Source organism: Zea mays, chromosome 1, assembly GCF_902167145.1.
Source record: "Zea mays cultivar B73 chromosome 1, Zm-B73-REFERENCE-NAM-5.0, whole genome shotgun sequence".
Classification (NCBI taxonomy): domain Eukaryota; kingdom Viridiplantae; phylum Streptophyta; class Magnoliopsida; order Poales; family Poaceae; genus Zea; species Zea mays.
The window spans coordinates 287,373,019-287,397,103 of NC_050096.1; the positions used below are offsets into that span (position 1 = coordinate 287,373,019).

Sequence of the window (24,085 nt, forward strand, 5' to 3'; positions counted from 1 at the left end):
AGAGAGGGAAGGGTTGAAAGAGACCCGGCCTTTGTGGCCTCCTCAACGGGGAGTAGGTTTGCGAGAACCGAACCTCGGTAAAACAAATCCCGTGTCACACTCTCCATTTGGTTGCGATTTGTTTTTCACCCTCTCTCGTGGACTCGTTTATATTTCTAACGCTAATCCGGCTTGTAGTTGTGTTTATATTTGTAAATTTCAGTTTCGCCCTATTCACCCCCCCTCTAGGCGACTATCAGTTGGCACATTTGCTGCACGGGCATGGGACTAGACTCGCTCCTTTAGCAGCTTCGTCATATGCCCGTTCCACGAAATCATCGGTCTTTCTAATCCATTCAGTGGTGACATCGTTCCTTCCTCTACGGCCCGTGTATATCCATTCACGGTTCACCATCCTCTAACAGAAGCCTAGCAACAGAAAATTTCGGCAGCACCTCCCCTGCACGGGGAGGTTTCGAAATCCTGCAAATAAAAGTATCAGCACGATGGCTGTCTTCCACTAATAATTCAACGGCACGATGGCCGGCAATCATATATATATATATATATATATATATATATATATATATTCAATTCAACGGCACGACGACGAGGAATTGTAGACGTTGGCGTGGTGAGGGTCGGTGCGGTGGTGGATAGGATGGGGAGTGTGTTGTGCGAGTGGCGTGGTGAGGGTCGGTGACGGCGTGATGGATAGGATGTGATAGTGTGTTGTGGGAGTGTGTTGTGTGAGGGTCGGTGACGGCGTGGTGGATAGGATACAACATAATATAAACATGTGTTTATGAAATACATAATATAACACATTAATATAAACATGTGTTTATGAAATACATAATATATGAAACATCAATACATTAATCTATAAAACATAAATACATTAATATAAAAATTAATACATAATTTAATAAAATTATACCTTAAGACGGTGGCGGGCGGGGGAGACGGTGGCGTACGGCAGGACGACGGTGGGGCGGCGCGGCGAGCGGCGCTCGCGGTGGCACGGCGAGCTGGCGGCGCGCGGCGGGCGGCCTCGGCGGGCGCGGGCGGGCGCGGCTTGCGCGGGCGGGCGCAGGCGAGCTCGACACGTCGGCGGCGGCGCAGGGCGCGGCGAGGCGGCGCACTGCGGTTAGACAGAGAGAGTGAGAGGAGAGAAAGAAGAAGAAAGAAGCCGGGCGCGAAGTATATTTTACTTCTTTGCCAAGTGCCCGCGATCTGGCACTCGGTAAAGATTTTTTTTATTTTTAAAATAAGCTTTGCCGAGTGTCAGATCGGCGACACTCGGCAAAGGCTCCTTTGCCGAGTGTCGGCCAGTAGGCACTCGGCAAAGTACATTTGTATTTTTTTACACATTGTAGATCTCTTAGGTTTTTACACATTGTGTCTCACAAAATTCTCCAACCATTCTAAAATTTTTATCATAGTCTGTACATATGATATCATGACACATGAACAAGTTTCATGATTTTCTGACTTTGTTTGTGTTTTATACAATTTTTAAACATGTGGATGGTAAGTTCACGACCATGTTTAGTGAGCATGTTGCTCGAAGTTTTCGGTACGATCCTAGAATTGGTCGTAACTTATGGTAAGTAACATGAATATCATTTTTGCATGCACGGTTTTCTAAGTTTCGAGTGACCTACAGTTCAAATATGAATTTTCCGAAGAAATTCAAATAAACAAACTAAATCTACTAGATAATGCAAACACAGTTATAATTGTCCACAAATGATACATGTAGGTATACATAGTGTAGGAACATACCACAAAAAGTTTGGTAGACAAAATAAAAAAACAAAAATATACTTTGCCGAGTGTCTAGAGAAGACACTCGGCAAAGAGTCCTTTGCCGAGTGCCTACAAGTTGGCACTCGGCAAAGAAGACTCTTTGCCGAGTGCCAACCTGAAAGGGAAATAGGCTTTAAACCTTTTCCTAAATGATTTTGGTGATTGAATGTCCAACACAAACAATTGGACTAATTAGTTTGCTCTAGATCATATATTCTACAGGTGTCAAAGATTCAACATAAAACCAATAAAAAGAAAAAGACAAGGGTCAAGAGAAAGGAGCAAAGGGGCAACCGAAGGCACCCCTGGTCTGGCGCACCGGACTGTCCGGTGTGCCACCAGACAGTGAACAGTACCTGTCCGGTGCACCAGGGGACTCAGACTCAAACTCGCCACCTTCGGGAAAGTCCTGGGCCGGCGCGCTATAATTCACCGGACTGTCCGGTGTACACCGGACAGTGTCCGGTGCTCCAACGGAACGCGGCCTCAGGAACTCGGCAGCCTCGGGATTTCACGAAGACTGCTCCGCTAAAATTCACCGGACTGTCCGGTGTACACCGGACTGTCCGGTGTGCCAGCGGAGCAACGGTCATCTTCGCGCCAACGGTCGACTCTGACAGTAAACAGTGCAGAAGTCAGAGCAGAGGATCAGAGAGGCACCGGACTGTCCGGTGTGCACCGGACTGTCCGGTGCCACATGAGGACAAAAGCCTCCAACCGTCGACCAGCTCCAACCCCAACGGATAAGATGACGTGGCTGGGGCACCGGACATGTCCGGTGTGCACCGGACTGTCCGGTGCGCCCATCGCCAGCAGACTTCTCCAACGGCTACAAAATTGGTTGGTGGCTATAAATACCACCCCAACCGGCCACTTCAAGGGGTGGGAGTCCAAGCAACATTCCAAGTCATCTAGTTGACATACTCAAGCCCTCCCAACCACCTATATTCATTGATCCATCCCATACACAAGATTTAGTCCACTACAACCAACACAAGTGCCACAAAAGAGAGAGCAAGCAATTGAGAGCTACTCAATTGAGTTTAGCCCTAGCGCCTTGTGAGATTCATTGAGAGATAGTGTGTGCTACATCTTTGTGTTCATTTGCGCGTGGAGTTTTTGACTCCCATTCGAACTTCCTCCAAAGTGTTGGAGGCTTGTAAAAGCTAGCAAGAGACACCAAAGATTGTGGTGGTCCTTGTGGGATCGAGAGTGATCCTTGAAAGGAAGAAGAGCTCGCCGATCCTTGTGTGATCGGGAGAGAGGGAAAGGGTTGAAAAAGACCCGTCCTTAAGTGGACTCCTCAACGGGGACTAGGCCTTCGAGGGCCGAACCTCGGTAAAACAAATCACCCGTGTTCATTGTGCTTTTGCTTGTGATTTGTTTGCTTTCCCTTACTCTAAGTTCTCTTGCACTATTCTTTGCTCATATCATTTGGTGTTGCTTCAAGTTAAAATCTCATTTAAGAGAAGCAACACTCCGCAAGAAAAGAACTTGAGTTAGTGCTCTTTTTCATCTAAGCTTTCTTGCTTTGTTATCATAGAATTATTAGTTGTATTGATTTATCACTTCCGCATTATTTGAAAGCTATACTCTTTACTAGCAAGAACTTAGTTTTTATACTCCGATAATTGTTCATCTTGTTCTAACCACTAATCAAAGGATCTAGTTGGGGGATAAAGTTTTAATTTTCAGGTTTCGCCTATCCACCCCCCCTCTAGGCGACTTTCAATTGGTATCAGAGCTAGGCACTTCATCTTGAGTCTAACAACTCGAAGTGATGGCTCGTAGAAGATCCCAAAAGAACAAGAAGACCCAGGAGAACCCAACTCGGAAGGAGGTAACTCTTGAGATTTTATTTGATGATTGTTCTAACTATGATTCATGGTCATCTAGTGTGATAAATGCTTTTAGAACCATAGATCCTCGATTAGAACAAATTATAGACAAGAGTATTTTTCCCTCTAATTTCAATGGAAAAATTAATTCCGAGGAGGATCAAAGATGTTATCGCTTAAACTATCTAGCTTTTGACATCTTAACTAATTCTCTTAGCAAAGAAGATTATCATGCCTTCATATCAAACTATGACGAATCCGTCCATGATGCGCATGATATTTGGACTAGAATTAGAAGCAAATTTGATGAGTCCAAACATGATAGTTCATTTTGTGTCTCTACTTCCTTTGGTATTTGTGATACTAACCCTTGCAAGGAAGAAGAAGAGAATGAACGATGGAGACCAAACGATGAATCCACCTCTCCAAAAGGTTTGTCTTCCCATTTCGATTCCCACATGTGTTGTGTGGCTAATGAAAATGATAGCGGAAGCACAAATGAGGATGAGGAGGAAGAAAGAAGCCTTGTGCATCTCTACGCTCGCCTAAGCCAAGAAGATAAGGCGGTCATGCTCAAACTTCTAGAAAGAGCGAGAGAGCAAAGCGAAGCTCGTCAAAGGCTAGAAGATATTCTCTCCATAAAGATGCAACACTTTGACGAGTTGACTAAAGAACATGAGGAGCTAAAGTGCTCTCATGTTGATTTGGTCCAAAGGTATGAAACTATTTCAATTGAGCAAGATAACGCTTCACATTGTATCGCTCAATTAGTAAATAGGAATACCTTGCTCAAGGACCAAGTAGAAAAGCTAAAAGTTGAAAATCTAGCTTTTCAAGATAAATATGATATGCTTCTATGTTCTCATGAAAATCTTATAGATGATCATATCATATTAAACATTGCTCATGAGGTTGTGATAGAAAATTTAAAATCCCAACAACCTCACTCATGCACATGTATTCAAATTGATACTATATTACCATGTGCTAATGCTTGTTGTTCGTCGACAAGCAAATCTTCTTTTGAGCTAGAACTTGCAGGAACAAATGATGATACATATCAAAAGCTCAAGGAAGAAAATGAGAGGCTAAAAATGAGCTTGACACAACTAAAAGGGAAGTGCATTGCTCAACCTTCTCAAGATAATCGTAATCACATGGTGAAGAAGCTTGAGACGGGAACAACCGTGGCATGCACTACATCCCTTGAAGAAAACGTCAAGGATTTGAGGATTGCCAAGAGGAAGAAACAAAAAATGAAATTCAACACCTCCTCCAAAAGCCTCAACCACGCCTCCACAAAAGGTAACATCCAAGGTAATGATCAAACCACACTTCACATTAAGAGGTGTAGTGAATGCTTTGAAGTGGGGCACTTGATTAGATCATGTCCCTATTTTAATGGCTTGATTATTAACAAGGATGATAGACTTTGTTTTAAATGCTCCAAGAAGGGACACTTACTTAGATCTTGTCCCCATTTAAAACAAAGAGGCATAGGGTTAGAAAAGAAAATTTTTACTAACCATGCAGCAAGCAATAAACAAGGAAAGAAGAAATCTTCAAAATTTGGAAAACGCCTATGCTACACATGCCGAAAGAAGGGACATCAATGCAAAGATTGTCCCATTGGTAAAAATCTCACTACTAACTTGTCATTTGATTCATATATAACTAAGCAACCCAAGATTGCAACCTGTGCTAGAAAGGTAACAAGTTTACCAAGCGCTAGCACAAAGGACACTTGGGTTCCTAGATCTTTGTTTACTAACCTTAACGGACCCATCAAGCAATGGGTACCAAAATGTGCTTGACAAGATTTGTAGGAGAAGGAGATGGTATGAACCTTTGGGGTGCTTGAGGGAGTTAATTCAATTCTTATCAACTCAAGCTATCAATCTTCAAATGATCTACATATTCAAGATTGACCCAAGGTTACTTCAGTTTATTGTATTCAAAACTCATATCATCTCGGCAAGATATTAATGTTGTAGGAAATAAAGAATCATCATGTGCGGAATATCAAAGCCTACAACATGGAGGAGAGTCAAGGGATGGTAACATTTATATTCTTAAGTGCAATTATCTTAATTCGTCATGTGTCTTGTGTAGTCACATAGAAATAGAAAGCACTTAAGGATGTTTTAAAATTATGCCATCATTCTTTGAGGAAATTCCTCTCATATGGTAGATTGTGTATTTATCAAATTCTATATTATGACAATCTACATGCTTTAAATTATTGCAAGTTCTCATGGCATGTTTCTACATTAATTATTCTATTATTGCCATGTTCTAGATATAGAGAGATACTTCATGTTCTTAAAGGAATAAGGTGTCATGTAAGGAATTCAAATACTTAGGACACTTATAAAAGGAAAATTCTCTCTATAGCTAGAAAAGTGAGACTAATGTTTTTTATCTAAGTAATTTAAGTAGTCTCACTTGTAGAGATAAATTTCTCTATGGAAATGCGTAATCCATTATGATTCTTCTACATTTATCGCTCTCCATGTAATAAATTAGATTTATTCCCTTAAGTTTCAAGAATTTAACCATGCTTGTTTTATGAGTTTAAAACGAGGCATACTTCTTGGAATGATCTAGTTCATATTATAAAGTTTCCATGCTTTAGTAATTCACCTTTTCATTCCCTATCAAAATAATTACTAAATGGAAACTAGTGCTTGTGTTGCTAACGTATCTCTTGAGCTTACTTATAAATATGCATAGAAGGGAAAGTACACAAGCCTCATGGGTTGATCTTCACCCAAAAGAAGAAAGGTAAAAGCAAAGGTATGAGAACTCATCTTCTTAATTAAGTTTAGTTCCCATCTCAATGGGTATTTAATCTAAATTATCATATTCTACCCTTGTGAGGAATAGATTCGCTATTGGACCGAAATTAACTAAGTGTGCATTCAAATATCATTTTCTTAATGTTCATGTCCATTAGAATCTATTTAATGCCTTTGCGATATTTATATATATGTTATCATATTGATTTGCTCCCAAGTGATGATTAACTAACTTCAATATGATAAAGTAAAATCTCCAATGATTATTAAAATGCTTAAAAGGTGCTCACTCATTTTTCTCAAATAAAATGCACTAATGTTAAGGATTTTACTTCATGTCTGTGTGACTTGTGGATGATGAATTTTGTATGCTAATTATCTAAAGTAATCATCCTTCACCATATACTCCCTTGCGCTATTAACATGTCTCTTGAGTATTTTCAATAAGTTTGGAAGGAAAAAGAGACGAATACAAAGGGAGGACACTCAAATGAAAAAGAAAGAACATCAAGAACAACAACACCTACTTGAACAATAAAGGTTTCACAACAATCAATGGTGTGGTTGTAAGCATTCTAAGTCCTTTTTCATTATGGAGTTTCCCGGCTTAAGTTGTTTATTGCAAAATTTATGAGCCTTGATCAAGATGTATAATGATTCTCCTTTTATGTTCTTAAAATTGAATGCATTGAAATCAATTCTCTCAATTACTTGATGCATATCTTTAGGGGGAGTCCATTATTATATGTTGATTATGTTGAGACTATTGCTTTATCTTAATAATTTCATATAGTCTCTTGCATGAGAATAATGTTTCTCATATAGTATGCTACTACACATCAATCCAACTTGTTCAAGTAATGTCGCTTTTATCAAGGATTGTTGCTTTCATTTCTAAAGTAGCATGCTTATTGGATTCTCCTATTTTTAAGCTTGATTGAAAATTTAATGTCTTTGTTGTTTTCTTGATCGCATATTGGTTGATCATTGAACAACTTTGATTATCACTTATGTTTCTTAGTGCCTCATGTAATTTCAATTTGATTGACATCTATCTTGATATGCACTAAGGAAAAAAGGAGAATTCATGATTCATTTATGCAACTTGTGATCCATTTGATATATGCTAACAATAACTTGAAAAAGATCACTAGTTGTAGAACTCTCTCTTGTGCAAAGTATTTCCATATATTCATTGAGTATAGGTCTTGAGCAACTAAGACTAAGGACAAAGCACAATGAAGAGAGCGTCTCTATGTGAAGGTACAAAAGGGTAAAACCACTTCCTTTCATTCAAACTTGTACCTAAATCTTCCTTTTTCTATACTCTCTTTACATATCTTATTTATAAGGAAGAGAAAGCATGTCCTTTGCATTTATCCCTGCTTCATACCTAGTTTAACCTCTTAAAATTTCACTCATGCATTATTGCATCTTTGCTAAAACTAGATGAAGTGATTCTATTGTCAAAGAGCTTAAAGCTTAACCTTGTAACGAGGATAAGCTACCTTTGTTCCAAAGGTGGATGGTCCTTAAGTCTCTTTGAAATCCTTAAAGGAAAATGCTTAAAATATCTGCAACATGCTTTCATAAGTGCATAAACTGTCTTGAGCATCACTCATATACTATGACACAATGCACTTCACTTTCTCTATGATATAGACTTGTTCTCATTAACCTAATTATGTGCACTTGGCATTTAAGGCCAAAATATGTATTCCTCTCAAGGCACATATTTAGGGGGAGAAATCTATATTATATAGAACTATGATCATGCTTAATTGACATATCTCTTGATCATATCTCTTTCATTTTGGTACAAATGCATATATCCTATTATTCCCGTACCATGACTACGACTAATATGTTTCCAAGTATATTACTATGCTAAGTCGTAGATTGAAAGGGAAATGGAGTCTTCGGCGAAAACAAAGGCTTCCACTCCGTATATCATACTTCGCCATCACTCCAAGCAACTCTCTATTCTTTGAGGGAGAAATGAGCATCAAAGAAAAGGACTTCGTCTCTGGAAGAGAGTAAGAGCCCTAAGCTAAAAGACCGGACTTCGCCTTTGGTATAATCTTAACTCATTTATTTATGACCAAAGTGGAAGATAGCACTTCAAGGGCTCTAATGATTCCGTTTTTGGCGATTCATGCCAAAAAGGGGGAGAAATGAGCCCAAAGCAAAAGGACCGCACCACCACCACCAAATTCAAAAACTTAGTGCTTTCCAAAAAGTATTTATCATTTGGTATCCTATTGTGTTCAAAAGAGGGAGAAAGTAGTATTTCAAAAATGGTATATCAAAACCCTCTTGAACACTAAGAAGTGGATCTCTTTTAGGGGGAGTTTTGTTAAGTCAAAGGAAAAGCATTTGAAATAGGGGGAGAAAATTTCAAATCTTGAAAATGCTTTACAAACTCTTATTCATTTACCTTTGACTATTTGCAAAAGATCTTTGAAATGGATTTACAAAAAGAATTTGCAAAAACAAAACATGTGGTGCAAACGTGGTCCAAAATGTTACATAAGAAAAGAACCATTCATGCATATCTTATGAAATCAATATTGGTTTAAATTCCAAGCAATCTTTGCACTTACCGTAGGCAAACTAGTTCAATTATGCTCTTATATTTTTGCTTTGGTTTGTGTTGGCATCAATCACCAAAAAGGGGGAGATTGAAAGGGAAATAGGCTTTAAACCTTTTCCTAAATGATTTTGGTGATTGAATGTCCAACACAAACAATTGGACTAATTAGTTTGCTCTAGATCATATATTCTACAGGTGTCAAAGATTCAACATAAAACCAATAAAAAGAAAAAGACAAGGGTCAAGAGAAAGGAGCAAAGGGGCAACCGAAGGCACCCCTGGTCTGGCGCACCGGACTGTCCGGTGTGCCACCGGACAGTGAACAGTACCTGTCCGGTGCACCAGGGGACTCAGACTCAAACTCGCCACCTTCGGGAAAGTCCTGGGCCGGCGCGCTATAATTCACCGGACTGTCCGGTGTACACCGGACAGTGTCCGGTGCTCCAACGGAACGCGGCCTCAGGAACTCGGCAGCCTCGGGATTTCACGAAGACTGCTCCGCTAAAATTCACCGGACTGTCCGGTGTACACCGGACTGTCCGGTGTGCCAGCGGAGCAACGGTCATCTTCGCGCCAACGGTCGACTCTGACAGTAAACAGTGCAGAAGTCAGAGCAGAGGATCAGAGAGGCACCGGACTGTCCGGTGTGCACCGGACTGTCCGGTGCCACATGAGGACAAAAGCCTCCAACCGTCGACCAGCTCCAACCCCAACGGATAAGATGACGTGGCTGGGGCACCGGACATGTCCGGTGTGCACCGGACTGTCCGGTGCGCCCATCGCCAGCAGACTTCTCCAACGGCTACAAAATTGGTTGGTGGCTATAAATACCACCCCAACCGGCCACTTCAAGGGGTGGGAGTCCAAGCAACATTCCAAGTCATCTAGTTGACATACTCAAGCCCTCCCAACCACCTATATTCATTGATCCATCCCATACACAAGATTTAGTCCACTACAACCAACACAAGTGCCACAAAAGAGAGAGCAAGCAATTGAGAGCTACTCAATTGAGTTTAGCCCTAGCGCCTTGTGAGATTCATTGAGAGATAGTGTGTGCTACATCTTTGTGTTCATTTGCGCGTGGAGTTTTTGACTCCCATTCGAACTTCCTCCAAAGTGTTGGAGGCTTGTAAAAGCTAGCAAGAGACACCAAAGATTGTGGTGGTCCTTGTGGGATCGAGAGTGATCCTTGAAAGGAAGAAGAGCTCGCCGATCCTTGTGTGATCGGGAGAGAGGGAAAGGGTTGAAAAAGACCCGTCCTTAAGTGGACTCCTCAACGGGGACTAGGCCTTCGAGGGCCGAACCTCGGTAAAACAAATCACCCGTGTTCATTGTGCTTTTGCTTGTGATTTGTTTGCTTTCCCTTACTCTAAGTTCTCTTGCACTATTCTTTGCTCATATCATTTGGTGTTGCTTCAAGTTAAAATCTCATTTAAGAGAAGCAACACTCCGCAAGAAAAGAACTTGAGTTAGTGCTCTTTTTCATCTAAGCTTTCTTGCTTTGTTATCATAGAATTATTAGTTGTATTGATTTATCACTTCCACATTATTTGAAAGCTATACTCTTTACTAGCAAGAACTTAGTTTTTATACTCCGATAATTGTTCATCTTGTTCTAACCACTAATCAAAGGATCTAGTTGGGGGATAAAGTTTTAATTTTCAGGTTTCGCCTATCCACCCCCCCTCTAGGCGACTTTCACAACCTACGGCTCTCGGCAAAGACTGACGGCCGTCAGCTCTAAGACGGCCGCTGACGGCCCTTTGCCGAGCGCCGCCTTTGCCGACGTGTCTTTGCCGAGTAGGGTCCTGTGCCGAGTGTCTAGCACTCGACAAAGAGGCTCGTTGCCGAGAGCCTAACTTTACCGAGTGCGGCTCTCGGCAAAGCCTTCTTTGCCGAGTGCCCGACAAAAGACACTCGGCAAAGAGGCCGACACTCGGCAAAGCCTCGGATTCTGGTAGTGTTTGTTAGCAAGTTAATTCCACCAGTAATTTTTAGGCAACTAATTATTAGCTCTAGCGTATTCAAACATGTCCTAAACAAGCAAGAATGCTGCTGTCTTAATTTTGATTTTCATATGTATAATGTAACATGTTGCCCGGGAGAATATAACCGTGTGGCGCATCGCCTAGCTAAGCTTGGTGCTTCCCTGAACCCTGATGCCATGCCATCTGAAACCGGTGTTTGGCCCTTCCCCAAAGATTGTACCTGAAGTAGTAAACAGTGAGTCTGCTGGGCTGCATGATCAATGAAACTGTGATTTCCTAAAAAATAAAGACATGCACACTGTACGGGACTCCAAAATTTCATAAAACTACAGCTCCCGGCACTCGTGAAACGTGAGAGCATGAGCAAAATTCAGAGCATCCCACCATCGGAAAGAACCTGTTCCGGTTCCACTTGGGAGACGACTGAAGCATATAACAGGTAGTGCAGATCCACTAGGTTTTACGTGTTGCGATGGCGATGACGATGACTGACACATCTTTACACCTCAAAGCAAAGACCAGCCCCAGGTGGCTGGCTAGTTGCCGACTTGTGGGCCGATGCTTCCTCGCAGCCTCTCCATCCGCAATACAGGTCACAGATTGTCTCACGTGGTGACCGCCCACGAGCTGAGCTATGAGAGAGGTACGCAGTACGCTGCAGTGGACAGGCATGACCTCCGAACTGCAAGGGGGAATTCAAAAAGAAATACAATTAGATCCGTACATTCGTTCGTCGAACAAGTTTAGGTTCCAACAGAAGGAAAAAAAACAGTAACATCTGAAGACTCTGATAGCGAAGACAACATGCGATAAACACGTCAGGGCCCTCCTCCATGACAAGTGACACGCCAGCAACACGGAACAACAACCACGCAACTTACCAATTCAGAAGTTAATATAAACCAATGCTCCTAAATAAGCGTACAGGTCATGATCTGAGAGCGTGGATTTTTCTAATCCACTGCACCATCAAAGGAGCTGAACTTTTTGGCTAAAAGCTTTCAACATGTGGAAGATAAAAATTGGCCGTGCATTCCAAATGACACGCAGAGACCAGAGCATTGTGACAAGTTGACCAGAAGCAGATAAAAAAATGGGAGGGTAAAGACTAAAGAGACGAGGGTTAAAATGGCATACAAGAGGATGGTATACACGGGGACATGGCTAGCGGTTTCTTCTGGATGGCCTCCTTCCCTGTGGATATGCACAGAAAAACTGGCATCAAATTAATAAAAAAAAATGAAGAGCAATCAACAAAATAAGGACAGCTCTGACTCTGCAAAATTCAAAGTTAACTCACCATAGAAGGTACACGATTGAATTTGACGCCGGAAGCTGCTGTTCCACCTATATGGATACAGAGGCACGGCATTAGGTAATTCTTACAAATAAGGGATTTTAATTATTTGAAGAACAATAGCCAAAGTAACCACGAAACTCAGGCAGGAAGTAAGCTAAATCTTGTAAGGATGGAAACTAGCAATCAGGCACAATGATCAATGATTACTACAACTGCATGGAGCAAGGTAAAATGAAGTGTCGATGCATCCTCCTTTGACCATTTTTCACTGTAAGCGACTCAGATATGTGCCAAACAGCATACAGGTCTGAATTCAAATAATGACAATATTTACAAAATTTGTTATGCTGCCGGTTGGAAGTCTGTACTGAAGTTCAAGTAAACGAATGGTTTCTGATTCTATCCAGTTGCATATAGCATGTGACGTATACCTCCTGATGGTACTGGGACAAGTGAAGTAGCAGAAGATGGGATACGAGTCCCGAACAAAGATGCTGCGGGCATGGATCCTAGTGCAAGTGTGGAGAACGGATCAAATGGCATGGATTGCAACACAGGCCCGGATGAATTGAAAGGGTTGGTTGATGGAGCGGGACTTGTTTGTATGCTGGATGGAGGCAAAACAGATGGCAGTGGAACAGTTGGGCAAGAAGATGGGAAAGTTGCTACAGTATGGAATGAAGTTTGCTGTAGTTGGCTTCCTATCATTGGCGCCACCACCAGCGTTGTTGGCTGGCATGGAGGTGCTAGATGCAACATCGGATGGATTATTCTGTCAGTTGCTTGTTTAACTGCTTCTCTGTTATTTGCCTCGAGAAAAGGATTGCTCAAATCACCCCTGCGCCGTCGATCATTTAGATACTGAGTTTTTACTGTTTCAACGTACTGATGAAAATGTTCCACCTGGACAAACAGGAATGTTCAGCATAAATGAACATATGCCAAGATAAGCAGTTTCCAAACAGGACCTTTCCTGTTTACAGTATATTAGAGGGGAGAAAACACAGTGCACATAAAGGATTTAATTTCCTTTTTGCAGTTATGATACGAAGTAATATCAGGTCACATTCTTATCAGAATTGCAAACAGGAAGTTAAAAAGATGGACAGGAACTCTAGGAAAGGAGGTTCAAAATGGGAAGTAACATAAACAACGGAGACTTAGCATTCCCAGCAGACAAGTTTATTATGAATCTGTAGTGATTGAAGAAGTTGTTTTAGGAATTTCGTTAGCATGATAGAAAAATGCATGTGGCGTTAAGTTTTGAAGTATCTGTGATGACTAGCATTCTGTGTAAGACTTACCTTAGATGCCACATGGATTAGATAGTCATGGACATTAGACACAACGTTTGAAAGAGATTTCAAAGATTCTGCAAAGGTCTTGCCATCCTTCATCTGGAGAAGTTGTTCTAGTTCTAGAATCAATTTGCAGCAGTAACCAAAATCATCCTCGAACCTGGCAACTGTTTGTTGCACAAAAGGAGAAGGCCGCCTGGCAGCACTACTATAACAACGAAACCTTGGTGTCGTGGCTAAGAGCTGATGGAAATCAGTCTGAGCACCAGAAGATCCAGAGTGATTTGAAAAACCAGAGTTTGCACTTTCAGCACTTGGATAGACAAACCTTGCCCTCAATTGTACATAAGAACGTATGGCAAATTCTGTGTTCCGCATAATTTCTCTGATAACAGTCATTAAGCACTCAATGGAATTCTTCTCTCTATTCATGATGGTAGAGATAGATACAGCCTCCTGTTAATGAAGAAAACAAATCTTGCTATGAAAAACAGTCTCTCAAAATTATAAGTGCTACTGTACCTATCTGGATTAACACATTGTGCAAAACAACCTATATTTTCAAGCGACGAATCATTAAAATTTAAAAGTAAGCTTTAGGGGAACAGAACTATCCAAAAAGGAGTCAGAACTTACACCAAATACTTCACATCATATGGTTCTAAGTGCCCTAGTCAAACTTAAAAATGTCTATGCTGAAGAAAGCACTTAGGCATTGGCAGTGACAACTCTGGAATTAGGTAAAGACAACTCTATCAGTGAAATTCAGATTATAAAATAACAAACCAGTAGTAAACTAAGTTACGAAGGCAAATATATAATTGAGGTGATTGTCAAACATGCAATTGCAAATGAATATGATGACAATTTTAATATCATAGATAATACATGAAGTCTGCAACATAGGAGTATATTGTTTCTGCAAAACGTAGGAGTGTACTGAATTTACCACTCAACAAAACATGCATTGCAGATTGAACAACTATTACAAAAAGTGGTAAAACCGACCTGAGTAATCTAACTAGCATTGAGTTCGAAACTCATGTTGCACAGTGATAGGTCATCACAACAAAACATGCATTGCAGATTGAACTATTAAAAGAAGTGGTAAAACCGACCTGAGTAATCTGACTAGCTTTGAGTTCGAAACTTATGTTGCATAGTGATAGGTCATCAAAGCGTCTGCATTGATCCAACTGCTCACTATCATCCCTGTGCTCTCTAATTCTGCCCCTGAAATCACACAATAACCAGGTGGGGTCATAGGGCTCTTAGTGTTGGGTCGGACTCCTCGCGGATGATCGGGGGCGCAACAACCACATTGGTTGTGGCCCCATTCACGCCGTGCTATAAAAACAAGGGGAGAACGGCACGCAAACCAACATTCTCCATACCTCCTGATCCCAACAATTATGCGCATCCAATCTGCACTAGCGCGGTTACTGAGAGGAAAGCCTCCACCACCACTTCACCGACACTACACCGAACGCCAAAGCTTCCATGGCAGCGGCAACTACGCTTGCACCTATGGCGACTCCTTCCAATCTCAAAGGTATATTCCCCCCAGTTCTTCCCTTCTAGTGGCTAGGGTTACGCGAAAGGGCCTCTAGATGAGTTGGTTAGGTGGTCTGAGTAGCAATCCTCAAGTCTTGGGTTCGACTCTCCGTGAAAGCGTTAAAGCATAGGTCTAAGACCCAGCCCCGTGGTGGTTGTTCTCACATGGGCTACGGTGCCGCTGTGTATGGGTGGGGCGGGGGTTAGGTCTTCTTAATACAATGCCGTGGGGGTGGTCAGGCTAAGATCATATAGAGTCTAATAGTGGCATCGAAGCCAGGCTTTCGAATCTAAACCATAACCCTAGAACCCAAACCCTTCGAGTTTTGGGACCTACCCGAGCCAAATCACTCATATCTTGTCAAGATCTACTCCTACGACAATTAGAAAAAGGGTAAATTAGATTTCGATTAGTTGATTTTAACACAATCCCCAAAATTCCACATATTTCAAAACCGTGACCCCGATTATACCTAGGGGTGGATATCGAGCCAGCTCGGCTCGTTATGGCTCGGCTCGTTATAGCTCGTTATTGTAACGAGCCAGCTCGGCTCGGCTCGTTATACTAACGAGCTAAACAGCTGGCTCGGCTCGGCTCGTTAGGAAGCTCGAGCCAGCTCGTTAGGCTCGCGAGCCACACAACTAAATATAAAGATCTATGTACATAAATATATGTATAATTGAAAAATCATATTTTAAGTGTTTAACACTACAAACATGTAGTCATGCAATAATACAAATATCTAAGCACATGACACATCCACACATGTCCATATCACAGATCATAACAACGAGAAAACAAGACTATGAGAGATGAGACAACACCAATTACTAGACAAACTTGTGTTGTGGCTTAGCTCGTTTGGCTCGCGAGCTAGCTCACGAGCTAACCCGAGCTGGCTCATTAGAGAACCGAGCTAGAATGCTAGCTTGGCTCGCTACAAAATTAAAACGAGCCGAGTCGAGCCGAGCTACTAACGAGCCGAGTCGAGCGAGTTATCGAGCCACGAGTATTTCGTCCAGCCCTAATTATACCTACCCTAAGACATAAGAGAAAAGGTGAGTGCTTACCTAGGCCTACCTTGACCATCAGGTCGGCGGTGGCAAGGAAGAAGCGGCGACTCAACCGTCGGTCGTGCATGCACAGGCCACGTGTGGCTTTAGGGCACCGTTGTTAGGGTGCTCGACGGCGGCACACTCACCCTTGAGTGTGTGTGCACACCATCGAGGGGCCATGTGGGCAACGCAACCACTCCACCATGTCTCTCTCACTAGAGAGCAGTGGGGGTAGAGGAAGAACTAGTGTTTGGGGAAGGAGAGCAAACAGAGAACTGCAAGGGATGGATAGAATGATTTAGGGTTTCAAGGCCACAACAATTTTTTCGCCATTTATACACATGCACATTCGATGTTGGCCGACAGATCAAAGGCAATGGTTCAAATTATTTGGTCCAGGTGGGAGCATGCTTTCCTCGCCTAGGCCAAGGTTATGGCCTAGGGCACAGGGGCGCACGCGGCATAGGCTAGTCCGACTATGTTGGATCAGTTTGGCCGAGCATATTGTTTTTGTTTCTATTTTTTATATTTTCTTAAGTTTAATAATTGCATAAGTGTTTATACATTTATTTTAGCACTGTTTAAAATTACACTTACTAGAAGAACATTAAACATGGTTATCACGGTGCCACGGCGAGATGAGTCGCCAGCCGTATGCCTAAATGCCCATTTATCTAGCAGTAGGTATGCAACATATATTATGTGATATATCAAAAACTAGCAAATAAAATATAGATCTAGCAAGTAGCAAGCAACCATGGTTGGGCGTGGGCGCACGCGACATGGGCGGCCGAGTCACTCCTTCACCGACGCTACAGTGACCGCCGGAGCTTCTCCGACCCAACGAAAACTGTACTTGCACTTATGGTGACTCTCGTTTCAATCTTGAATGTATATTCTCTAGTTCTCCGCTTCTAGTAGCTAGTGTTACATGCTAAGATCCTATAAAGTCTCATAGTTAACAAAGATCACAAAGAAAGACGCAAGGTGAATGTTCGATAAAAAAATTAAATCGAAATCTATCCCAAGATCTTCAAATTCACTGTAGCATATAGATGATCAACTGGATGATTTGTATTGATCGCATATGTTGTACATTTATAGATTACAATGGCCTTTGCTCATGGCCACATGCATGTGAGTGAATGAGCGCAGCGTGGGCAGCGTGAAGACCAGACATGGTGATGTGCGCGGCACGCGCTCTCTCTCAGGTCCTTGGTGAGTGCACGAGGAACGAACGTAGAACGTGAGCAATGTAGGAGACCCAGACCGGCTTAGCCGTTGGTCCACTGACACCCCCACGTAGTCTCGACGAGCGCTGTGGTGACAGAGAAGTTGTCCCTGAAGTCATTGAACAATGCCTAAGGAAGTCCTTTGGTGAACACGTCTGCGAGTTGCCGCGAGCTAGAACATGCATGACATGGAGCTCATCAATGACGACATTCTCTCGAACAAAATGAATGTCAAGCTCTATGTGTTTGGTGCGCCGGTGGTGCACTGGATTCCGGGCCATGTAAATCGAGACGCGGAATGCGACCGTCACGGAGGGGACCTTGTAGAGCAGCTTGGCAAGGAGGTGGCGAAGCCAGGAACATTCAGCGATGGCATTGGCGATGGCTCAATACTCGGCCTCGGCGCTGGACCTCGATATTGTACTCTGTTGTTTAGATGACCACGAGATGAGGAAGTTGCTAAGGAAGACGCAGAAGCCCAATGTAGAACGACGTGTATCAGGCTTCTGGCCCAGTCGACGCCAAAGTAGGGAGTGATCGTAGACGTCGCGGCGGTGCGCAGCTGGACGCCGAAGCCGATGGTGCCTTTGATGTACCATAGGATGTGCTTGACAATTGTTTGGTTCATGTCTCGAGATGCGTGCATGTGCAGATACCTATTGCACGACGTAGGCAATATTCGAACGCGATGAACGAGCGCTGGATGTGGGCAACGCAGTAGACCCGGACCGGCTTAGCTGTTGGTTCGCTGACATTCACCACCATAGCCTGGTGGAAACCCCTAGGTCAAAACTCACAATAGAAACAAATTCAACAATAAGTTTCTTAAACAACTAGTATAATGTCCATATGTTGCGACGGCACACAATCATATTTGATGGTATTGATTGGGGTGGGTCAAACCCTGCCAACCGGTGGACCTCCCAAAACAATCTATAAAAAATTAATATCAAAGTGAACATATGATCCACATATCAGATATTTAACTGATAAGAACAACTATTAAACTTTACCTTAGCCAAAAGGCCGAGAAAAGTATGAGTTGAAAATGAGCATGTCCCCCTTTTAGCTTGCTCAGTCGCTTGTCCTACTTTAGCTAGCGGAGTGGTAATATATGGGAGTGTTACGCTGCATGTGGCTTCCTATCATACTGGGCTTGGGTGTTTCTCACAGCCCATCTGCAACCTCCTAATAGGCAAAAAGCAGGGGAGACAAACAAACTTATGAGCTTCACATATGTGAGGACATATCTTGTGCAATCACTCATTTTGGTGCAAGCGTGCAATCAAACTATCCAGAGCATCCAATCTAGATCCAACGGTTTCATATGGAAGGGGTTAAAAGTAAAATAGGTACTATGTTTTAGGTGGAAGGGGTTAAATATAAAATAACAGTCATCATTAGATCTAGATCGGATGCACCAGATCGCTTGATTGCATGCTTGCACCAGGATAAATGATTGCATAGGATAAGTGATTGCATAGGATATGACACACGACACACAATGTCTGAAACTGTTGCTTTAAAGCAGTAGAGAAAGGGGCCTCACTATGCGCCCTATATCCACCATCCTACTAAAGAAAAGAAAGCATCACATTAAGGCAGCCTAAGATACCACAATTCTGATCTAAAAAATCACAATGTGTCCTCCATTCACCGTACTAAAGAAATCAAGAGCGCACAATGTGCCCCCAAGAAGCCCACAATTCTGACCGCAACAGCACAGCGCGTTCCCTATTCGCCAAATAGAAACAAATAATGAAACGTCTCTGTCACCAATCTCTCGAGTCTCAAGCTGCAGAAGTAGAACAGCAGGCAAGAATGCAGAGGGAGCCATACTCGATTTGAAGCAGCAGCATCTGGGAGACCGGGTGCAGCTCGTCCCACTTGGTCTCGTAGCTGGCGGCACGCCCGTCCACCGTGTACAGCATTAGCTGCTGCGACTGCTGTTGCGACCATAAAGCCTGCTGCAACCCCGCCACCAGGCGTTGATGCTGATACTCAGCTAGGGGTGGATATCGAGCCAGCTCGGCTCGTTATGGCTCGGCTCGTTATAGCTTGTTATTGTAACGAGCCAGCTCGGCTCGGCTCGTTATACTAACGAGCTAAACAGCTGGCTCGGCTCGGCTCGTTAGGAAGCTCGAGCCAGCTCGTTAGGCTCGCGAGCCACACAACTAAATATAAAGATCTATGTACATAAATATATGTATAATTGAAAAATCATATTTTAAGTGTTTAACACTACAAACATGTAGTCATGCAATAATACAAATATCTAAGCACATTACACATCCACACATGTCCATATCACAGATCATAACAACGAGAAAACAAGACTATGAGAGATGAGACAACACCAATTACTAGACAAACTTGTGTTGTGGCTTAGCTCGTTTGGCTCGCGAGCTAGCTCACGAGCTAACCCGAGCTGGCTCATTAGAGAACCGAGCTAGAATGCTAGCTTGGCTCGCTACAAAATTAAAACGAGCCGAGTCGAGCCGAGCTACTAACGAGCCGAGTCGAGCGAGTTATCGAGCCACGAGTATTTCGTCCAGCCCTATACTCAGCAAACGACGCCCGCTCTTCTTTATGACGCCGCTGCTCCGACATCCTCCTCGCCGTTCCCGCCTCCTGCGCTTGCTGAGACTGCGGCTGCGCGGGAGGGCGGAGGGCAAGCGCAGTATCCATGGGCACACGGACCGTCGGCGTCGACGTCTCTCCCGGCGCTGGGTATAGCGCACTGGTCGTCCGCGGAGATATCGGTGTCATCAATTCCTCGGGGCTCCCGTAGATCAGCGGGAGAGGCGGCGTCCTCGAGGACGAGGGGGAGTTGGCGCCACCGTAGCTGAGGCGCCTGCACACGTCCTGCAGCTCGGGGGGAAGGTTGAGGTCCAAGCCGAGGCCAGGCATAGGCGGTTCGTTCCCGAAAGCGGAAACAGAGAAAAGAAGGCACGCTGCCGGGTGGGCTGAGGGGGGTGTACGGAACTGCCCTTCTAGAGGCGCACGACGGCACGACTGCTGGACAGCTCGAGTGTTTCTTGTGGGGGAAAGCGGGCCGAGTCGGGTGTGGGGTTTCGTGGAAGGTGTATCTAGGTTTTCGTGTAAACTAAGTTATAAAAAAATAAAAAATTATAAATGGATTTTATTGTCTACTTTACCCCTATATAAAATTTATCTAGGTTCGAATTTATCATATATTGAGAGATTCAAAAAATTGAAAATTTTGTGAGATATTTTTTATTTTTTATCTTTTAATTTATAATAAATTCTATAGTAGTAGAGTGAATAAAGAAGTACACCCATAATTTTCAAATTGTTTTGCGACTTTTATTAGTTAGTTGTGCGGAATTTGTACAGAAGCTGGTTTGCACCTAATACATTGCCTGCTATTTAAGTGCCCGTTCATTTCAGCTGGAGTACTGGTTTACACATAATACATTGCCCGCTATTTAACCACGTGTTCAGGATGGCTCTAGGTTTCATCTCCGGTGTGAAGTTGTAGTTTATAAAATTAATTTAAATAATTTTAAAAATATTTTTAATTTAAATAATAAATGAAATGACTTTTGTAAATGTCTTTTAAAGATTTTTAACTTCAGTTCTACGATTTTCTGAAGCACCTAATAATATGCTCCATCGACTCTATAAGATTTTCTGGAGCTGTACCAAACAGGCTTAAGTGCCCGTTCATTTCAGCTGGTTCCGGGTGGGAAGACGTTCATTTCAGCTGGTTCCGGGTGGGAAGAAATGAGCTGGATTGGTATTTGATCCGGATTGAAACTGCTGTTCATTTGGATTTGAATAAAAACAGATCACAGTGATCTGGTTTGGAGATTCTCCGTCGTTCATGGCCTGGGTAGGAAACGCAGTCTCATATCCTCTGTTCCAGGCCAGGAAATAGTAGACCTGCAATCTTTCTTAGACGCCGTTCGGTTATTATGGATTGGTGGGTCGGAACGATTTCTAACCGGATTACTTCTTTAATTTATATAAATTTTGATTAGCTGAACGATTTCGGGTGCAATCCGACATAAACGAACAAGGCTTTAGGCAGCCGAACGGGGACAACGACCGGTTTTGCAACAGATCAAATTAATGAAAAAAAAACAAACAGTTGAGAGATGTATAAGCAGAATTGCCACCAGAACGCAGAACGTGTGATGTCAAATGCAAACCCCCCCCTCCCCCAACACACACAACTATAATGACCAGAAACCAAAGTAAAACCCAGTGATTTTATTCGATGTTATGTACAAGGAAATTCATTAGTACTCCGTACTTCAGTACACAGAACCTCGAACAAAACATATTCTGAACACTCCAGGTATTTACAGCATAAACCGCACACACCGGTTTTCATTAATAAGTAGAAAAGGACAAGTCTAATCTGCATAGCAGCATAGGTGCAACACTAAAATATTACCACATACCATAAAACGAGCTTCAGCTTCAGATTATCATGCTGCAAAACTTCCAAAAGGGACACCTGGATGGTAGATGACTTGATTCAGTCAGTCTCATGATCAGGGCGTGGGGTGTACCATTCAGGGTATCTACCCATCCTTCTCAGCAACCTTGTGTATGGAGACTCTGGCATCAACGCCTCCTCTTCTTCGGTGAGCTCTTCCTGTGTTTTCGGTATCCCATCAGGCACGGGGAACGGCCTTGGCTTTGCAGTTTGCCCCTGGGAGCCTGATGGTACTGAATTACGAGATTTCTCTGCTATCTTCTTCCGCAAATCTGAGCGATGATGGATGCTCTCGATCAGGTACCTCACGTCACCCTCTGAGTCCTTCACCATCCTTGAGATTTCCTCTTTGGGCAGCTCTCGCTGTGCAGCGTTGGGTGAGTATGAGTCCAAAAGACAAGTGATTTCAAATGTCTGTCGACGTAATTAGAACGTACCTCAAGTTTATTCAGTTCAAAGTAAGCATCCCAACAGCTGCAACATTCGTCACCTTCGACGGTCATGCAATAATCTGTTCCCGACAAGAAGAAGTATTGTTAAGTACTAGTTGCAAATAACTTATATGCCCAGCGATCGAGGGCACGAAGTTACTGCACTGAGATCCTACTCCTACCTGATCTACACTAGTCAGAAAGAAAAGGCTGACTGATGAGTTCAGTAAATTCTGTCCAACTTTCTCTACTAGCACTACATCTGTGGTCTGCCTTGTCTATGATACCTCAAATTTCACAGTTCGACATCATGATGCAGATTATGCCTCTCACGAAAACAATCCTGCTTTATAATTTTAGTGCGGCGATACGAAGGTTCAAGTGCAAGCCTATTTAGTATTTACAGACCTTTTTTTAGGGTAGCTTTACTTGCAGACCAATTGGCAACACAAATGACAAATATTATCTTACAACGAGACCATGTGTATGTAAAAAGCATATACCACCAAAACAATTCAGAGACCTAAATATCCAATACCGTTAAGTAGATATACCGCTGCAAATGCTTTGTGCCTCTGAAACAATGGACAGCACTCTGACCAGAACATTTTCTTCTTGTGCTCGTTCACCAGAACATTCTAACCAGCAAAGCGGTTTCCGATTCAGTATTAATACATGCTAGTTACATGGCCCTCCGACTTCAAAAAAAAAACATGAAAAGAATGTTTGAACTACAGCAGAAGGTAGATAACGAATCTACTTAATCCTATGCCAAAATGACATGTACTACCAACCAAAAGTAATCCAGTTTAGTCAGGAAGGCAAAAGAACTATAAACAAATCTAAACTACAAAAATCGTGGCAGGACGACGCGTCGACGCATGACGCGCATAAAAAATCATTCAGAAAAATAGATCATGCACCGAGGCGACGACGGTGCGGCCGGCAGAGCAGATACCTGTGATCTGGTCCTTGGTACGCTGGACGAGCGGCTTGTCCAGCCGGAGGAACTCGTCGAGGGTGCTGCGGTTGGAGGTGAAGGGCTCCCGCTTCGGGATGGAGTCGTAGTTCCGCACCGCGCGCACCGCCGCCGCCGGCGCACGCCGCCCCGACGCGGGCAAGAAGCAGGCGGTAAGGTGCGCTGGCGCCGCCGCCGGAACCAGCGGCCGCAGTGTGGTGGGAGACAGCATTCGCTTTCGATTCTCCGTTTTTCAGCGAATCAGTTGATTTTTTTTCGCGTCAGCGAAATTTCGAGCTTATATAAAGCAGAGGGGTCGGCAAGTGACAAAGTAGAACGGATAAGGATGGAACTGTGTTTTGCACGTTGGTCCTTCATTGTGTAATATTTTTGTAAACAGCCTTTTTTTGTCTGTTAAATTAAAGAGACACTTGGGAGCGGATACGAAGGGGCTATGGGGCTGCAGCCCTCGCCAACGATGGATTAAAAGTAGTAGGTTACGTCTTCAGATTATACCAAATGTCTCACTCAATAACCCACCACTTATCATCCACGCTATTATCTAACATAACAACATAATATTTTACCATCTTTATTAAGTGGATGACACATATAATGCCATATTAATGACTTTTAGTGTCATCCGTAAAGACGACCCATCCGACACAGACATTTCGGTCTGTATACTATAAGGTCTCAGCTGTCTATCATTAGACCAGCAATGTTACAATTAGTTAGCTTAGTAGCATATCAATTTCTACAGATGGGTTTGCAAGG

At 43.0% G+C, this 24,085-nt stretch overlaps 2 protein-coding genes and 1 pseudogene across 3 annotated transcripts; all 3 read right to left on the reverse strand.

Moving 5' to 3' along the window:
- Nucleotides 1-913: 913 nt before the first annotated feature.
- LOC103645634 (nuclear pore complex protein NUP58) lies at nt 914-20,361 on the reverse strand. The gene is made up of 7 exons (XM_020544330.1): nt 20,071-20,361; nt 19,291-19,418; nt 14,728-14,842; nt 13,616-14,065; nt 12,743-13,214; nt 12,312-12,358; nt 914-1,123 (listed from the first exon to the last, which is right to left on the reverse strand). The coding sequence occupies exons 1-7, from the start codon at nt 20,359-20,361 to the stop codon at nt 914-916; spliced, it is 1,713 nt and encodes a 570-aa protein (XP_020399919.1).
- On the reverse strand, nt 18,329-18,490 carry LOC111590800 (uncharacterized; annotated as a pseudogene).
- A 1,295-nt stretch (nt 20,362-21,656) lies between the features above and the next one.
- On the reverse strand, nt 21,657-23,700 carry LOC100276501 (uncharacterized). Of its 2 annotated transcripts, XM_008672231.4 has the most exons (4): nt 23,309-23,700; nt 22,905-22,988; nt 22,357-22,430; nt 21,657-22,282 (listed from the first exon to the last, which is right to left on the reverse strand). In XM_008672231.4, exons 1-4 carry the CDS (start codon nt 23,538-23,540, stop codon nt 21,959-21,961), a joined length of 714 nt encoding a protein of 237 aa, XP_008670453.1. In that variant the 5' UTR covers nt 23,541-23,700; the 3' UTR covers nt 21,657-21,958. The 2 variants fall into 2 exon arrangements, with proteins under 2 accessions (XP_008670453.1, NP_001143746.2); NM_001150274.2 differs by lacking the exon at nt 22,905-22,988 and having other exon boundaries at nt 21,663-22,282; nt 23,309-23,585.
- Nucleotides 23,701-24,085: the final 385 nt, after the last annotated feature.

Bases quoted from the DNA above. Each gene is read 5' to 3' on its own strand.
- LOC100276501 (XM_008672231.4), bottom strand. From the start codon at position 23,540: ATGCTGTCTCCCACCACACTGCGGCCGCTGGTTCCGGCGGCGGCGCCA. The intron at 22,989-23,308 runs GTATCTGCTCTG...TTTGCTGGTTAG, and splicing joins TACCAAGGACCAGATCACAG to AATGTTCTGGTGAACGAGCA. The intron at 22,283-22,356 runs GTACGTTCTAAT...AACGCTGCACAG, and splicing joins TTGAACTGAATAAACTTGAG to CGAGAGCTGCCCAAAGAGGA.
- LOC103645634 (XM_020544330.1), bottom strand. From the start codon at position 20,361: ATGCCTGGCCTCGGCTTGGACCTCAACCTTCCCCCCGAGCTGCAGGAC. The intron at 19,419-20,070 runs GCGAGGAGGATG...GCGGGGTTGCAG, and splicing joins AAGCGCAGGAGGCGGGAACG to CAGGCTTTATGGTCGCAACA. The intron at 12,359-12,742 runs GTATACGTCACA...GTATCCATATAG, and splicing joins TGTCCCAGTACCATCAGGAG to GTGGAACAGCAGCTTCCGGC.